The sequence below is a fragment of the Balaenoptera ricei genome, chromosome X (assembly GCF_028023285.1).
Source record: "Balaenoptera ricei isolate mBalRic1 chromosome X, mBalRic1.hap2, whole genome shotgun sequence".
Taxonomy (NCBI): Eukaryota; Metazoa; Chordata; class Mammalia; order Artiodactyla; family Balaenopteridae; genus Balaenoptera; species Balaenoptera ricei.
This window is the reverse complement of record NC_082660.1, coordinates 10,148,684-10,167,784: the sequence shown is the minus strand read 5'-3', so window position 1 is coordinate 10,167,784 and position 19,101 is coordinate 10,148,684. Positions and strand designations below refer to the sequence as shown.

The 19,101-nt window shown below is 43.0% G+C and overlaps 1 protein-coding gene across 1 annotated transcript in view; it reads right to left on the bottom strand.

Moving 5' to 3' along the window:
- Window positions 1-4,967: 4,967 nt before the first annotated feature.
- Window positions 4,968-19,101, bottom strand: part of FRMPD4 (FERM and PDZ domain containing 4) — a 176,270-nt gene continuing 162,136 nt past the window's right edge. Inside the window, exons 11-16 of the mRNA XM_059910961.1 lie at window positions 18,277-18,366; window positions 17,351-17,533; window positions 15,160-15,298; window positions 9,652-10,719; window positions 8,000-9,289; window positions 4,968-6,381 (exon numbers count right to left, since the gene is read on the bottom strand). Of these exons, the coding sequence (XP_059766944.1) occupies window positions 5,057-6,381; window positions 8,000-9,289; window positions 9,652-10,719; window positions 15,160-15,298; window positions 17,351-17,533; window positions 18,277-18,366 (4,095 nt within the window). The 3' untranslated portion in view covers window positions 4,968-5,056. The remainder of the gene's footprint in view (window positions 6,382-7,999; window positions 9,290-9,651; window positions 10,720-15,159; window positions 15,299-17,350; window positions 17,534-18,276; window positions 18,367-19,101) is intronic.

The window sequence follows — 19,101 nt, the reverse complement described above, 5'->3', positions numbered from 1 at the left end:
ATTTTTTTATTTTAATGCTTTAAAATTAACGTGTAACATAAAATTGAGATGCAATTATAAATATGGTGGAAAGATTAGGAAAAGTTCACCCGAAGGTAGCAGGTTAATTTCAAGTTGAATGGTGAAATAAGCTACTTGTGATAATTGGTTATCTATTTCCCTCAGCTAAGCAGGATTCAATTAATTCCATTATTTTCTGCAGCAGAAACAGTTGATAAAGACATGGATTGTTCTTCCGTGGATTTCCTATGTACAGGCTTCGAAATTTATTTATTTTTTAAATTAAGATGAATGGATAAAGAAGATGTGGCACATATATACAATGGAATATTACTCAGCCATAAAAAGAAACAAAACTGAGTTATTTGTAGTGAGGTGGATGGACCTAGAATCTGTCATACAGAGTGAAGTAAGTCAGAAAGAAAAAACAAATACCGTATGCTAACACATATATATGGAATCTAAAAAAAAAAAAAAGGTTCTGAAGAACCTAGGGGCAGGACAGGAATAAAGACGCAGACGTAGAGAATGGACTTGAGGACACGGGGAGGGGGAAGGGTAAGCTGGGATGAAGTGAGAGAGTGGCATGGACATATATACATTACCAAATGTAAAATAGCTAGCTAGTGGGAAGCAGCTGCATAGCACAGGGAGATCAGCTCGGTGCTTTGTGACCACCTGGAGGGATGGGATAGGGAGGGTGGGAGGGAGACGCAAGAGGGAGGAGATATGGGGATATATGTATATGTATAGCTGATTCACTTTGTTATAAAGCAGAAACACACCATAGTAAAGCAATTATACTCCAATAAAGATGTTAAAAAATTAAAATAAAAATGAAAAAAAAAAAAATGAAAAAATTTTAATACAGTTTCTAAAGGTTACTTTCCAATTTTTGAAATGAAAAAGTGAGAGGGGTAGGCTAAGGAATAGGCAGAATAAAAAGTGTCCAACTGAGTGATGTTCAAGTTGTTATGAATAAAAATTCAGTTCAAAAGGTAAGATTCCAACTCTTTGATATTTCAAAGCTGAGAAGCTATTTCTGTAATCTGACTTGAAAGTTTTATCATAGTTTTTGGAATGCCAGAGGGGAAACCTGCACTGAAATCCATAAAACCAAACTGAAAACTATTCTCACAGACAGACACACACACCTATCTACTCAAACACCTGTCCTGCACCTCTATACACCCAACACACTCACGCACACACACACACACACCCCAAATCAACCACTTTCACGGCAGAGATAAAATCAGGTTAGAGGAGAAATGATGTAATAATATCCATGTATTTTGATCCCTGTGAAGATTCCTAAATATTTGGAAGAGGTGAGGAATCACCTGAACATAGCTAATTTGCTTTTTTCTCAATTTCAAAAACAGTTAACACAATTATGAATGGTGATAATCAGTCCAAGAGAACAAACTTTTCCATTGCCAAATGGAGAGTAATCCAGGAGGAATAAATTAGTGTGACATCTTGAGTAGCTCAGAAATAACATTCAGAGAATAACTGACATTTAGAAATATATAAAAGAGGAACAGAAATGAAAATTGTCTTTCCTAAGACGAATTATAATGAAAGATGAGATTCATAGCAAAAGGAATCAATCTATTGTAATGTTGCTGTAGCTGGTCATTTCAATATTGTCAGTTTTCTTTTTTTCTGAAACATAATTTCTTTTGTCATTAGACTAATATCAGCTGGGCTGAGGGGTCTGTATCATTTTAATGTCTAAGGCAACTGCATTAGTTGCTGGATTTTACTAGAAGCCTAATACTGTGGTGGTGGTTCATCTGACCCTTCTGTCTTTCCATGTCAATCAGACCCCTCCGGCCAATCCACTTACATAAAGTATGGTGGAACTGAGACTCAGGAGAAGGGCAAATGTGTTCAGACTAACTCTGAGTCAAAGGTGAAACTCCTAAACACCTACAATAATAATAACAATAGCACAGATATAGAAAAAGCTGAAAGCAGATGCCCCAAATTGTTGACAATGACTGTCTTTGGGGGTTGGGTTTATAGGAATTTTCACTTTCTTCATCATTTATTTCTGTAACATATTTATTTGGTAATATTAGGGAATTATTAATTTTAAAAAGCATGAAAATGGCATTATGATTATGTTTTAAAATTCTTATCTATAGGAAGTGCTTACCGAAATATTCATGGATTAAGTGCTATGATGTCTGGGATTTGCTTCTACATACAGTTTGGAAGGAGGTGCCTAGAAACAGAGAAAAGATTGGACATGAATGGGTGTGTGATCAGTACATATTGATTCATTATATGATCGTGCCTATCTTTGTATATGTTTGAAAGTTTTATAATAAAGGATGAATAAAAATGATAGGTGGTACACCTGGAAAAATAGGCTAGGGGCTAAATGTAAAGGACCTCAGGGACAAGGAAGTTTCATTCTCTGCTTCAGTGGTCTCCGAACTTTAGTGAGTGCAACCTTACCTGCGACAATATTATTGCACACATGCATCAGGCATATGCTTATTAATTAATTGATTTATTTAAAATGATGTACATATACCACTGTACTCTTATGCCATTATAAAACATACACAAACATAAAAAAGGCTAGATAAAAATAAACACAAGTATCATTCTAATACATTCTTCCTACACTCTAGTGGACCTGGACCCCACTTAGGAGCAGCACATTTAGCGATTGGGGGGCTCTTGAGGTTTTCTAAGTAGCAAAGAGTTTGTTTATAAGAAACAGAAATGTATTGGAGCACCCAAAGGTAATGGGAGATTGGTTAGAAAGACCCAGAGCTATTTCACTGAGGCCTCGCGAAGAACTGAAATGGACCGGGGTGGTGTTCTAACTGTACATGTGATCGAACAAGGATCATCACTTCCTCGTATATTTCTCTTATACATATGCAATACACTCATGTATTCTGCACAGAGTCAGGATACAATACGTATATAAAACAAACAGCCCCTACATATCACCTTGGGCAATATATTTAACGCAATGCTTATGATGATAATAATATCTAACACTGAGTACTTACTCTTTGCCAGGTATTGCAGTAAGAACTTTCTATACATAATTTTACTTAAAACTCATGACAATCCTATGGAAATAGATCTTATTATTGACTTCCATTTTACTAGAAGGAACTTGAGACCGAGGAAAATTGATAAAGGGCTAGAAAACGGCAGAGTCCAAATTTAAATCAAGAAGTTTCTGACCCCAAGCCACATGTCCTTAACTACGAAACTATATTGCCTCCATAGGGAATTAATGATAGTGTCCAAACCATAAGATCGTCGTGATGATTAAATGAGATAAGATATATGATATGTTTAGCACAATGTCTGACATAGAACACAAGCCTATTAATATGTATTTTCGTATACAGAATATTTACCAAAAATTTTCACAGTAAACATCATTAATATTTCTCACTATCAAACACCAATATTTATAATTGTAATCAAATAATGTTTTATTATTTAAACATTATAATAACACGTCTAAACTCCTTTTGTTTGCTACCACCTATAAATATGTGTGGCTTTTGTTATTGAGTCTCTATGGAACAACTGACGAGAGAGACAGCAACTAGGGACTGTGTTATGCCTACGGAAATGGAAATATTTGCACTGGGCACACTCCTGTCATATTCTAAGAAGCCACCTACATAAATAGGAGTGTGTGTAGCTTGAGCACTAAAAGAGCCACGAAGTACATATGTACATATCAACTTTATTTTACAATTGCAGACTTTGCATCCTTTTGCTTTGACCCAAAGATACATTTTTAGAGAGACGATGGTTCTAAAAACTTCTTTGCATTCTGTCAGGTTCACTTAAAGCAGTCAAGTTTACCACTCTTTTTTTTTCCCCCCCAGCTTTCATATTTCTATCAGTCAATCCAGATTAGAACATTTCATAAATACTTTTATTATTTATTTAAGTATGGCTTCCATATTAGAGTAACTATCTTTCCCTGATTTTCTGGAACATTCCAGATTTGAAATTTTGTCCCAGCGGTGTTAGGTTGTCATTGCAAATTTGGTTGGAAGCATTGGCTCCCGTAGAGGTGATGCACGAAGCTCTTTGCTTTACGTTACTGGACCTGCATTTACTTGTATCATTAAATGTTCCTTTTCATAATTTTGCAAATACTTTACTAAATGTTCTGTCACCCTCAAGGGAATTCTAGAGAGACGGTGTCTTTGGTTTGTATATTTTGACATTGAGTCAAAGCAGATCTCTCTTTTCATCAAACAATTTAATTTTGGTATTATTAATTCCTTTCCTTGCATGCAATTAGATAGTCCCTAAGTAGGTATCACCCAGGAACCTGCCCCTCATTCCCTCTGTTCTTCTATTTGGGAAGTATTTTAATTCTGGAAACATCATGAAGAGCATTTGTGTTGACACAATAGAATCCACTCCCACCCCATTTCTAGCCCAAATGGCGTAAGCCAAAATGAAATATGTAGGATTCCTGGAAAAAAGCATCAGATAACCAAACACTATGAGCAAAAAATTAATTTATTATATATATTCTCTAATAATTCATAATAGCTTTTTGAATTTTAAATGTCTTTTTGCTATTTCCAATGCTTAAAAATCATAGTTTTAAAACATAAGTACTGTTTTATATACATGGTGATTTTTCTTTTCTTTTCTTTTCTTTTTTTTACTTCTAAATATGAATGATATGGTCTCCAAGTATCCACTTGGAAGGAAAGGGGATAGGATTCATTGTTTTGCTCCAACACAGCAGAATTTAAAGTTTCACATCACATACCTGGAGTTTCGACTATATGAAAAATAGCCAAAGATCACCACTTTCTTGTATATTTCCTTTACATGTATATATATGTATAATATAAACAGAATACATCTGGATTAGTACATTTCAACTTTTCATCAATGTGACTTTTATCTCCTATTTCATATAAAATAACAAAATATACAGAGAGAAGAAAGGAGACATCTGTTCATCGTACACATAAAGTAAATAAAAGTTCATGTATGGCTTTGCAAAGGTAGATTATGACGTGACTTTCATACTTTATTTATTTAAAAGCATCTTGAGAGAACGTGTTAGTGTGCTTACGAGAGCGGCCATGGTGGTTGAATGTCGCATTGAGAGTCCAACATTGGGATCCCCAGTGGTCTTTCCGGTGGCTGCCTCGGCAGCTTTCAGGAGACAGATGTAGTTTATGACCACTTCATCGATCTTCGCTACAATTTCCTGCCGCTGTGTCTCTGAGTTCACAACTTTAACTAACCGCATGCAGGCCTCTGTTAGGCAACAGAGCACTTGAAAGCTGGAAGTCATAGCTAGGAGCATCTCCTCTGGACTTTTCTCGGCCATTGCCATTTTCCTGCAGGCACTTCCCAACTGTCTGGACTCAATGGATAACAGCTGCTTGTACTGAGAAAGCGTCAGGTCATACGCTTCAAGGCGTGACTCCTCTTTCTTGCCCTTGGTCGCCCTGACAAGGCAGAGCAGCTCATTGGCATCATTCTGGGCTGCGAGGAACCCATCGGGCATTGCATATGCGCTCTCCTTAAGGGCATTTATCCTTGCAATCCGGGCATCAAAAGCCAGGTTGCTGAAGTCCACATCATCTGGGCCACTCAAGTCTTCGGCCCAGACCTTCAGCACTGAACCTCTGGACAGCTCCCCTCCTTTCTTCTGAATTCCGACAGCCAGGGGTGGGCTGGTTGGGTCCGGCATGGCTTGAGCCATCTGTGGTCGAAAGAGGCAAGAGACTTGGAGGGTGGCCTCTGCCTCCTCCTCATCCTCGTCACCATCTTCATCCTGCCCTCGGTTCAGGAAGCAGTAGCTGAAAGGTCCCCGGCATCTCCAATTGCTGCCTTCCAGCTTCCGCAAGGGCAATGTCCTATACAGCTTTGAGTTTTTGTGAGCCGCTGGGGACCTTTTGTGAACTTTCCCCTCAGAGCTAAAGTGCATCGAGCTTTGGGAAAAACTTTTGGTGAGCTTCTTCCCTAGGGGGAGTTCTGCTCGCCTTTCTGAACTGGCCTCCTGTGCTTCTGTGATACCTGGACACTTTAAGCCGACTGCACCTTTGCTTCTCTCCCGGAAGGTCTCCAAACTTACAGATCCCGAGAGGATACTGCTGCTACGTCTCAGAGCCCTCTGGCTGGGGGGTGTCCTGAGGCTCCCCCCTCTCAGATCCAGTGGCCACCAGCTCACAGCCTCTCCGTAGGCCTGGTTTGCTTGGGAGAAATCAGTAGGGTCTTGATTTGGAATTGGCACCTTTGATTCCGAGTGAATGTTTGATGGTAGCAGGGTGGGATCAGCTTTAGGATGTTGAGACCAAGCTGAAGGCATGCCTCCTCGTCTCTCCTTCCCAGGCTCTGTCAAAGCTACACTAGGGGTAGTAGGAAAACAGAGAGAATCATTAAGCACCTCATGGGTGGTCATTTTTACTAAATCTCTATGTGATGTCTGTCATCTCCCAAGGATGTACTCTAGAAGAGCTGCCATCTGCCAGGGTCGACCTGCTTTCCAAAGACGGCCTCCTGAAATCTTTTAATAGATTTTAATTTTAATATAGTTTAAGAAATACTAGAATCTCTTATTCCTGAAACTATTGATTCATTTGGCGTTGTCTAGAAATCACAAATATTTTGAGGGAGACAGTGGAATTTTATGAATTGCCTTGTTCCCAATATTTATCTATTAAAGCTTAGACACATAATGAGCAAACACACATCTTACATATAGATTATTCAAACATATTTATGACATTTAAGTTCCATTTCAAGGAGTTAGGTTAATCCCGGCATCGGTTACCTTCTTAAAAAGAAGTGACCTAATTTAATTAATGCAAATTAGGTATATTCACCTTTTAAAGAGGACCCCATGAGATTTGCCTGGTACAGGGTTTGAAGTTGAGACACTGGGGAAAGTCCCAGAAAAGTTGTCATGTGAGGACAATAATCTCCACCTCACAGAATTTTTGTGAGAAGCAAGGGGTAAGTTAGGTGAAAGCTCTTTGTAAACTGCAAAGTGTCCTTTAATGAGTTTAGAGGTAAAGATGCTAGTTGGGAGGTGAGTTTAGTAACATTCATAGACGGGTTTCCCAAGGCAGGTGAAGCCAGTGGTGAGTCTTGAGAAAGGCGATAATCTTAAAACGGCGGGAATGGAAATTAACCAATATAAGGTCTCACTAACATCTATTGACCTATATGGAAAAGACGCTACTGAGGATATAATTTGAAATTGGAAAGTATGAAATAGTGTCTGCTTTTGCCACACGATGGCCGGCCAAGTGGATCTCGGAGACGGATAGGTGCCCACTGGGTGGCAGAATGGTGAAGGCGGGCACAGAAGGTGGCTGTGTTCGTGCTTCTACCTGCGTCTATATTTTATTATTTTGGGGAAAATAAAGCACCTCATCGTGCATCCCCCCCAAACCTTCTAGACACTGCGGTAGGCCAGACACTTCAGAATCCTCGTCTAGGAGAGTCTTACAGAGTAGGGAGGGCTCTGGAAGTATTGCTGAGAGGCAAAGGATCTTCCCCAATCTCTCCCACCTCCCAGATCCCCTGCTCTAACTTCCTTCCTTGCCTCTCGAAAAGGAAATGGCAAAATGAGAAATCCGATGTCTTGAGAAGGAAATCAAACTTTTGCGATTCTAGGCAATACGATCTTAGAACTAAAAGTTGCACTGGGCGCTGCTCAAAGTCTACATTTAGAATTTAGGGAAAAAATGCTGCTCCATCAAATTGTAAAAGCAAGACAGAGCAGGAAGCTAAAGGCCAAAAATGCCATTTCCACTACCGTCCAGACCTAGAAACTTCAGTATTTATTCAACACTGGGGGAACGATGATTGACACTTAACCTGGCCACAGTTCTGCAGCCATTTTAAAAAACCCTTTTCCTTTTCTTCCAGACTTTCTGTTTTTAGGGTTTGTTGTAAATTTGGTTTACGTGCTCCTGGCGGGTAACGCAGAGCGCTAAATCCATCATTGCTGTACCTGTGGTTTCCTTAATCTTGGGGAGTCGATGACATCCGTCTCTCAAAGTGCCAAACAGGGGTTCGGCATTAATGGCCGTGTGCAGGGCAGGCACCGTCATCCGCGGACACATCCCTTCTGTCTGTGGGTGTAATTCCTTAAAGGCGGCTCCGTGGTTGGGAAGCCCGGTGGCTCTCTCCTCGGAAGGGATGTAGCTCACGCCTTTCCCGGAAGTCTCAGGAATCAGGTGCTTCCCCATGGAGGGGCAGAGCGGAGACTCCACCGGAGTGGCACAGGTGCTGCCGCTGCTACCCGTGCCACAGCCCGCGTCCACCGAGGAGCCTTGAGAGCTCTGTAGAGAAAAATGGCCCTCGCTCTGCAACGACGACATCCGCTTGGCCAAGTGGTAGTCACAAAGGCGGCCCACGCTCTCCTCCGCCTCGGGGAGCTTGGAAGGATGGTCACAGGTGGACGGGTCAGCATCGTCCGGGTTACCCAAGTCTTTGGCTGAAGACACACAGGTCACCTCTGTTAAGAAGTGGTCCCGCTGGCCAAGTCCTGAAACCTCAATGGCTTCTCCATCAGGAGCCCCATCGTCCTTCCCTTCGGTCTCTGTGGTTCCCATGGCCAAAGCTCTGGGAAAGGTTATCCCTGTTGCTGCTTCCAACCCACTTTTTTCAGCCATAGCCCCCTCAGTGGCCACGTACCATCTTTGGCTGTCCTTGCGAAAGGCAGTTCTCTCCAGGTTAAAAGTGCTCAGGTGTTGACTGTCCCTTGAAGACACACTAGCAAATTTACCTTTGGCGTCCTCCTCCGCCTCTGCCGTTTTGGTCCCCTGCTGTTTCTTCCCTGGCATGCTCCCATTAAGGGATGCTTTCCCCTCCCCATCGGCCGGCTGGCTTTTCCTTTTGCTGGTGCAGGAATATGCCATCGGCCCAATGTGCAGTTTGCCAAAATAGTCAGTGACTGACTTAGTCTCCATGGTTTCGGGCTCCATCTCCATGTGGTCCGAGTGAAGTATCTGCTTGGAAGGCACAACTTTGGGCGGGAGGTCGCTCACCGGACGGGCAGGGAGGGCGTGGGAGGCCTTTGGAGGCAAGGCCCCAGCTGGGCTTTTGGAGGTGGGGAACTCTGTCTGCTCTTCCGCAAGGGGGTGGTAGCCTTCGTGAGTGGCCAAGAACATGCGGGAGAGGTTCTCTGACTGCTTCTGGGCCGTGGCCAGTTCAGAACTCTCCGTCATTTCAGAAGAGTTAGTTTCATTGCCCGAGTCTGAGGAGGACTCAGGACTATAAGCCCGCAAGATGGCTACACCTGCAGGCCGTAAAAACAAGAACCGGTTAATGGATGCGTCACAGGCACTAGGAGACATGTAAGAAAATGGGACTCACTATTATTAAAACAAAAAATACCAAGTTTTTCCCTTTTCAGTAAGGACTCTGAGTTTATTGCACAGCTGTTCCGGAAATGGGGGGGAAAAAACGTGCCACGTGTTTTAAAAAAAAAACCACCAAGGACACCACACACACAAAAACCCCACGATGGTAGTTTCAGCACGTTTAGGAAACGGGACATGCGTGACATGAAGGACACATGACAGGACTCCAAGGGCGGATGGCTTGAAAGGATGAAATGATATGGCTATCAGTGAATAAATGTAACAATCGTGAAAGAACCTGAATTGTCACTGGTCTGCTGATCTTCTGACACGGACAGAGCTTCTAGAGTGTCCAGCGTGGAAACGACGGCGTTATCCAGGCCCTTCTCACACTTGCCCTCGGCGCTGGTGGGCACAGTGTCGATAAGGGACACGGGGATCTCGTCGTTCTGCAGGGTGCCACCTGCCTCCTTGTCCTCCAGGAAGGAAGCGGCCTGGCTCTGAGAGTCCTCCTCGTCGGAACTATCTCTGAAGCCAGGCGGAGGCGCGGCGATAGCCATGTTCAAGGAACGCAACAGGAAGTCATCCTCATTGTCGTCCCCTTCGGGAGGGGGCAGGGACGTGAGGTCAATGATGTCATCGCTTGAGCCAGACAGGTTGAGGATGGCCGGCTGGTTCATCTCTCCCACCACGAGGTCCTCCTCGCAGCTCACCTCGTCCTCGTCCTCCGCGTCATCGGTGTTCTCTGCGTAACAGATGTCGTGCAAGAGGGGCTCCTCTATGCCCTGGGCGGCCTCGAAGTTCTTCACGTCGCCTATGTTTGCATACACAGAATTGGCCACGAACTGGATGCTCTCTGCGTCTGGAGTGAGATCCAGGCTCTTCGTGTCATTGGCACCGCTGATGTAGAGATTCCTCTGCTTCTCCAGCAGTTCTGGACTCTGGTCCAGTAGTCTTTCATAGCCGAGAGTCGGGGGAGTGATACCATCATCCAAGGCGAGATCTCCAAAAATAAAGGACACTTTAGCTCCTCTTGGAGGCTCCTGTGCTTTCTTTAGAGCTTCTGGTCCTGAGAGAGTCAACAGGGACCGCTGAGCTAGACTTCTGTAGTCGGCCTTGCACGGAGCATCTCCCGGCTGGGTCAGCTGCTGGCTGAGCTCGTCTGCGCTATAGGTGTTGTCCATATACAAGTGCCGGTGGTGGTCTTTTGGACACAAGGTGCCATCCGGAATCTCAACTGCCTTCTGCTTTGCATCTATGTATGTTATCTGCGCTTCTTGCTCCCCTTCGCCAATGAATGTGGTCACTTGGGGTATACAGTTCCAATCTGGGCCAAGGAGGTTATGCTTTCCTTTATTTTCAGTTCCTAAAGAGAAAGAGTCATGCAAAGACACATTACTGCGCTGTCTGGTTTCTGGGGGGCCTTCTCTCTGTTTCTTAACTTAATGGCTTGTAGCACCACTTTTGTGAATACGGTTGTTATTCAGCTTTCCAAATACGGTAGCGGTCGATTTAGGCTTCAGGTGCAAGGATTTCTTGGTTAGGAGAACTGATACTGCAGAAAATAGAATTGCTATTTGATAAAATAGAATACCATCCGAGAGTAGGGAACTACAGTTTACTTCCATCTGATCTCTGGTTCTAGCATTAAAAGGCCTCGTTTATGTCTATAAATGTGAATATACAACATGCCTTTAAAATTCCTTAAAGGCGATAGTCCAATAGGCTGTTATTCCAGAAAACAGACTGCCCCTTTCTTTGTGAGATCTAACATTTCCCGGTTTGTACAGGGAGATGTTGGACTTTTTACTCATCGAGTTAAGAGAAGGTCAAGGAGCCTCATACTTCTACCGTGTTTTAGGAAATATTGTAATGATAAGGTAATAATAAATATATACATATAAATGTATATTAATAAAAACTAATACTACATATTGCAATGGTGGCACCAAAACTTCTCTCTTTAGCCTTTTCCTGTCCTTGTGGGTGCGCATATTTTTTACGCATAAATGCCAGTACGCATGCCTGTAAGCACACACGCACACACAGGTAGGACGTAGAAGGTGGAGCATTCACAGGTAATGTGCCCTCTCTGCTATTTCTATGCATAGTTAATACTTTGATGAATTTCCATTTTTACTTGTATCGTGAAAACTCCTGAAGATTTGTTTGATGTTCTTCAAGAATTAAAATTGCAAAACTGTAATTTAAATACCAGTGTTTTCTTTGATCTTCAAGGGTCTTCCAATAGAGAATTCGGCTGCGGAGATTCTGCTCTGATATTTACCAAGACAGGGCAGCGAGTCATTGTGTCAATACTGCTTTGTCAATTCCAGAGGTGACATTTTGAGGAAGTGTTAGGGTCACAAATTGTCCCATTTGTTTCCTCAAATTGCCCTCTGGCCCAAGTTTGAATAATACTGAAATCAGATATACAAGAGATACGGGAAAAAAACCAGTTTTACTGAAGAGGTTTTGGCTCTCTCCCAAATATACAATGGACTCAATGCTGCACAATGTTCCGAGTCATCTTACTCAATACATATATTTTTATGAATAGCAGGTAAAGATAAAATTTTGAAGACACTGAGTTACACACCAGCCATACTTACGTGCTACCTTATAACAAATACACCTGTCGGGGTTCAGCACTGTTTTATTAACAATGGCATGGATTATGACTGGCTCTGTGTGAGTGTGAGTGTGTGTGTGTGTGTGTGTGTGTGTGTGTGTGTGTGTGTATGTGTGTGTGTATATCAGGAGTGTGGATTGTTGGGAGGAGGGAGAGTGGTTCAGCAAAGTCGTGAGACAGCTCTGGGTTTAAACCAGGGGTTGGCAAATTTTCTCTGTAAAGGGAGGGCCAGATAGTAAATATTTTAGGTTTTGTGGGCCAACAGCTAAGTTGAGCAACTACTCAACTCTGCTGTTATAACACGAAAGGAGCCATAGATGACACATAAGCAAGTGGATGTGGTGACTTGAATGGTGACCCCCTCAAAAGCTAAGAATGTGACTTTATTTGGAAAGAGTCTTTGCAGATATAATTAAGGATCTTGAGATGAGATCACCCTGAATTATCTGGGTGGGGCCCTAAAATCCAGTGGAAAGTGCCCTTACAAGAGAAAAGCAGAGGGAGATTTGGGCCACACAGAGAAGGAGGGAAGACCGTGAGAAGACAGAGGCAGAGACTAGAGTCATGCAGCTACAAGGAATGCTGATGGCCACTAGGAACAGGAAGAGGCAAGGAAAGATTCTCCCTGGAACCTCTGGAGGGAGCGTGGCCCTGCCAATGCCTCGATTTTGGACCTCTAGCCCCCCAAACTGTGAGAGCACAAGTTTCTGTTATGTTGTCCCCAAGCTTGTGATACTTTGTTACGGCTGCCCTAGGAACCTAATACAATGTACAAGTTTCAATGAAACTTTATTCACAAGAGCAAGATTTGATCCATGGGCCATACTTTGCCCACCCCTGGTTTAGACCAACAAGAAATCTGAATAGGTCAGCAGGCTAAAAGCAAGTTAACAGACTTTCCTAAGGCTCAGAGATGCTTAGCTATGTGGGTTCAGGGATTCTGAAAGTACTTGAAGGGTTAATTTTCAAGATAGTGAAGAAGAAATAGGGGCTTACTGTTCCTGGTTAGAGATCTTGATGAAGGTCTTTGATCAATTTGAGACAAGAAGAAAATACATACTCACTCTTGGCTTCCTTCCAGGAGAGTGTACTGATTTGGCTTCTGGAATGGTTTTGGAAACACAGAAGGATATCTCCTTCTAGGGACGAGCTGGCCTCAACAGACTTTGCTCTGTATAGCTTTTGAGTCTCAGGAGATCTCTGGGGGATTTCTGAGGAGAAGGGAGCCCTTTCAGCCATTAGAGGATCCTAAGTCCCGAGCTGCAGCTCTGCTTGGGTCAACCAGTCGCTTTTTTGGCGTGTGCCATCTCTCTCACTCGTCCTCCCTTATTAAACACGCACACGCACACACGCCCGCCCGCTTGCGTGTGCTATTTGGAACATGTGCCCTCGCCCTCATTCTCACTGTCGAACCGAGAGAAATTACCGAAAGGATGAAGTTCTAGTCTTTCTCCACAATAATACAATACTTTTTGGAACTACGTTTTTGCCTCTTGAAACTTTGTTCAACATCACATTGTGAGTCACTATAAAGTGGACAGAACTGAGGCCCCTCGGTTCTGTAACCATTTGTAGAACGGTAGGTTTGGCTTTCTTCTTGTACCCATACAAACTTAACAGTCCGTGGGGAAAAGGTTTGATTTTCACAAGAAATTTTAAGATTTTAAGATTTAAGATTTTCCAATGTGAAAGGATTGTGTTAAATTGCGGAACTGCTCTTCAGAATTTCAAGCGTCAGCGTTCAGTTGCTCTAAATCTCCTCGCTCAATGAAAACATGTGGTTGTAAAAATATTTACCACCTCCTTTTTGAACCTACTTATTTTTAATCATTTGTGTCTCTTAGAAACAACAGACACTTTGAGATGGGGTGGGATGAAATCTAGCCGCAAGTCCCAGCTGCCTTCCAGCAGGCCTTGCTCACCTCTCTTTCTCTCTGGTTTTCCTTTACCCTTTGACGGCAACTGTTTCCACTTAACCAACCGTCACAATAAACTGCATGCCAGTCTGTCTGTGTGCCCAGCTACATATTACTATATATTCATGGAATAATTTCTGTTTTCTGCTAAGTTTAAAACGAGGGGATCTTCCTTCCCTTCTTTTTCCTTTCCCCCTTTTCTCTCAGTAACAGTGACAATAAAATTTGTTCTTAAGAATTTCCCTTTCTTTTAAAAGAAACCCTAATTATGGAGCCCCTGATTATACTTTTTTCATGGGTTAGTAGCTCTGGCTTGAATGGTAGGGTCTGTCCATCAGCCATATTTCCTGAGGGTCCACTATAGATGGAGGAAAAAGTTCAAACACTGAAGAAAAAGGTTCTAGAACATGCAAACTATTACATATAGAATGGATAAACAACAAGGTCTTACTGTACAGAACAGGGAACTATATTCTATATCCTGTGATAAACCATAATGGAAAAGATTATGAAAAAGAATGTATATCTGTGTATGACTGAATCACTTTGCTGTACAGCAGAAATTAACACATTGTAAATCAACTATACTTCCATAAAATAAATTTAAAAAAAAAAAAAGTTCTAAAATAAATAAAAACCATCCACCCTCAAAGAAACTATCAGTTTAACAGCTGCAGCCCTCCTTATCCTCACTTTGGAGCTATTTCTCCCTGTCAAGTCGCTGAGATGAATTATTTGATCTTTGCCATTTTGATGCTTCTGCTAAAAAGCCAAGATGGCTTCCAGGGTCCCTTCTAGAGCCTGAAGTACAAGGGCTGGGCAATTCTCAAGTCTTCCTGTTGTAAGGCTCCCAGAATCCTGGAACCTTAACTAGGGACCAGCCCTAAAGCTGGGGGCTCACAAGCCCTACTGGGCATTCCATCCTTAGTTCTCTGTGCCCTGACTCACCTCTAGAAGAATGAGGCAGTAAAAACTTAGCCGTAAAGGCTGAGGCTTACACCCTTCACAATAATTAAATCACTGCTTTGGAAGCATGCACCCAACATTGCCAAGTGATGTGTAAAATATGATGGAAAAATCAACATCTTCGTTAAAAAAAACTAGACCATATCAGAAGTAATTGGAGGGTTTTGTGTTACATTTGGACACTAGATGTTTTTATGTGTACGATTTTAACTTTTCAAGAAATATCCTTATTATTGTTGTCGGTGGCGTGGGGAAGGGAGGTCGGTGCCTCGTGAGTTTAGGAAGAGAATACCTGTCTCCTGGGTCCCTGCGTTTTTCTTGTTGGCCATGTTAAATATCGACCTCCTGGAATCCACAAGCAGCCGGTAGTATCCAGCCGTTAAGCAGGCCAGGTTCATGGCATCGGAAGATTCCATCAAGAGCGTGATGGGCTACACAAAAGAGAACGTTTTGGTTAAAACCATCCCTCCTTTATAACCTCCCTCAAGGGACAACGGCTACGTTTGTGCTTATGAAATGTGAACAGACGGAGTTTTGGAGCGACTGTTTCATTGAAGAAACACAAATGGGGAAAGGTCAGGTATAACAGAGAGCCTGACTGAAAAACGTTCAGGTGACAACATTTTGAAAGCCTAGACATTTGGAATCTTTCCCAAGTCATATTGGATTTAAAAAAAAAAGACTGGCTTTGTTCCAAATAGTTAATATTTTTAAAAGTCATAGTTAAGGAGTCAGTTACTAGTTGTGAACCCGCCATCTGAAAAAAAATCACAGGAAGATTAAGTTTGGGTTCGTGGTGAAAATTCATGTTGAAGTGAAGCAAAAATCAAGTGGAAATTACTGCTAAGACTGAATGAAAAGTGTCAAAGAGATCCAGGAAAATGATACTTCTAAAAGAAACTGTAAATTCAGAGGAGGGCAAAACAGACATGGGAGTTGAGAAAAGGCCCTGCCAGAACTTTCTGCAAACTATGAGGTTACCATATAACTGGACGTGGATCTTGGGCATATAGGGAAGCAATTATCCTCGTTGAGTAAGGAAGGGTGGACTTGCTGGTGTGTTCTTGTTGAAAGAGAGAGAAAGTGAGAGGGAATTAAGGGAGCAAAGAACAAGCAGACACCCGGAGAGGCACAGAAACAGCGAGATGACAGGCCTCTTGCTTTCACTGCCAGGGGTAGCACCCTGGCCTTGGCTGGTGAAACCTAATTTCCATCCAAAGCCCCTATACTACTTGATGTGCTGCCTTTTCCTTCCATTTCAACTGTGGTCTCCCTCCAAGCCACCCCACAATTCTTTTCAGTAGGCAGGAAACCATCCATAGGGTCTTGTCACCCATTTCTGTTGGTGATAGATTATCCCTGTTATCAGGTCTGTGATGACTGCACCCGATATACCCTTTCTTCCGCCTGTTTTCCATGACAGGCTATTGTTCTCAGCATCTTCGGTTATGGACCGGGACAGGCACGCCAAGTCTCCTCTTGGACTTTCTTTGCCATGAAGTCAAGGGCAGCGCCCTGGATTCAGCCCATGAAACGCTCAGGCCAGCGCGCCTGAGCTCCGTGCTCGCCCTTTCGCGCTCGTCTCTTCCGGCTGCACTGCACAGCGAGGCTCCCCTTTTGCTGTGCAGAAGCCCTTTCCCACATCCTCCTTTACTCTTAATCCGCCCCTCCCACGCCCTGGTGGGCAGGAGGCTGGGAGCGGGTTAGGGGCAGGGGTAGTTCTCACAGCACCCCTCCTGGTTCACCCTGTTTCCTCTGTGGACTCACTGTCTCTCTTTGGATCCAGTGCCTTTTCTCTATAGAAACATCAGATACATTAACGCTGCCAAAATCCAATGACTCATCTATTACAAACTGGGGCAAGAAGGTGGGGACAGGGGACCTGGATTACTTCCTGTCAGCTTCTGTTTGGGGAGGAAATGTCTGCCCTCTGAGGACAATCTCAGATAGTTGTTTCAAATGAAATGGCCGTGATATTAAAGGGGCCAGATGTTCAGCCGGCACTAATTGCTAGAGCATGAAAAGACAGATTGACTAAAATACTGTTTTTCCAGAAGAATAAGCACATACGGATGCAACCTAACAAAAGGGAAAGGGGGTTCTGAACAAAGCTGGGAAAAATCTCCCTGACTCTATACAAGAGCCACAGATTCTAGAAAGTAAGTCGGGAGACGTGTCCCCTACTCTCCATGTACGGTTCATGCACTCTGGAGCCAGAAGGGACTTTAGAAACGAACTCGCTTGCTTTCTCACGTAGAGATGAAGAGGTGGAGCCCAGAGAAAGAGAGTGGCTTGGCCCCCAGTCACAGAGCGCCTAGTGAGGACTGGAGCCCTCACACCTGAGTTGGGTGGACTTCTTCTGCACCCGTTGCGCCTTCCATGCGCTGCACATGTTGCAATTTTGCCTGCTTTATAAACATCAGCAGCATTATCAGGAAGCAAGGCCATGTTCAAGGCCACGTGTCAGTGTCTGAAAGACTCACCTTCACGTCCAGCACATGGAGCTCCACCCTCACCAGGCTCTCCTCTTCAGTAAACATCTCAATCCTATTGACGTGGCTGAAGTCAGCTAAAAGAGCCACCAGATTGGTTTTGGTGTTTATGACATGGCTTATGCCGTAGCGGGGCCCCACCAGGAGGGTCACTTCCGAGCGCTTCTCGGCCTGCTGAGAAAGAGACGTCGACAAAATATTAAAAATACTAGACCTCTGGGAATTCCCTGGAGGTCCAGTGGTTAGGACTCCGCACTTTCACTGCCCCGGGGCCCCGGATTCAATCCCTGGTCGGGGAACTAAGATCCCGCAAGTCGCGTAGTGTGTCCAATCAATCAATCAATCAATAAATAAATAAATAAATAAATAAATAAATAAATAAAATTAAATAAAAATACTAGACCTCTGAAGCACCAGGCAAAGTTGAACCTGAGAGTCTGTTTTTATAAGATCACATTTTCTTTAGAAAGTATTCCTGAGTTACATTGTACTAAATCATCCAATCAGAAGAACCAGATATATGATTGCAGCGAGGCTCTGATAAATTATGAATAATGTAGAAAGTAAATGCTATCACAGCACATATATTCATTATCATGAGAAGCTTTTAGAAATGAGGATTTTTTCCCTCTTTTTGAAATCATTCTGGCCCAGTGATTTAAAAGGAGGCCACTGTGAGAGCACGTTCTTCTCGGCTCTTCACATTTCTTTTTCTAGGGCATTCTGCAGTGGCGTTATCTAGCTTAACATTTCTTCTGATATTTTCAGACTGGGGTGCAGTCAATTAGAAATGAGGCTGGAAAAGACTCACAGCTGACTTGCTTTTGTCATCAAAGACGGCTCATTCAAGACAGCCGAGGCAGTGACATTTTGCAGGCCTCTGTGGCTTCCATGAAAAAGCAAGGAAAAGAAATTACCACTAATGTTGCCTTGAACACACGGCCCCCATACAGTCGAAGGTCACTGAGGAACTTGAGATAATGGACCTTGGCTTGCAGTGCGGAGAGCTGAGGAGAGAAAAGAAACCTCAGGTGTTCACTCCGTCGGGTGTGACTGTGTTCCTGCTGGACACCAGCCGAAAACAAGGGCAAATGAGAAGAATGCTTCTACTGCCAACAGATGGGGTGCGACAAGGGCTCTTCGTGAGGAATGAAAGTAAACTGCTCTGTATTTGGTTTCCTGATCAAGGGCCGCAACAGGACATCTAGATTTAAATCTTTTCGTTTTGGGGGAAAAATATGGATTTGCTGGGCCAGAGCATTCAACAAGTCAGAATGAGATGATAGAACTCTCCACTGCAATGGCTGCCTGCAGAGTTTGTGGGAGCTGTTTTGAATACACACCTGCAATCCATAGAAAGCCTTTTAAATGGGCTCTTCACTCCCATCTTGTTTCTTCCAGTCTTTGCAAGTTTTTAGGGAAAGTGAACTTTCTGAGCACCGATCATTGTGGAAATGTTTGAACTCACTATCTAAGTCAATTCCAAGAAATGACTCCAAGAACTCAATTCCAAGAATCTATTGATTCAATTCTAAGAATCTATTGAGTTTCATGAATGATTGACAAATGAAATTTTATCCAGGTAAAATTGATCTTTATAAAGACTTAAAAATGCAGAGTCCCATATCCTAAAAAAGTACTTGATTGAAAAAAGTCCACGTTTCAATCTAAAATATGATACAAAACTACTAGACATGAAATAGATAAACAACAAGGTCCTACTGTATAGCACAGGGAACTGT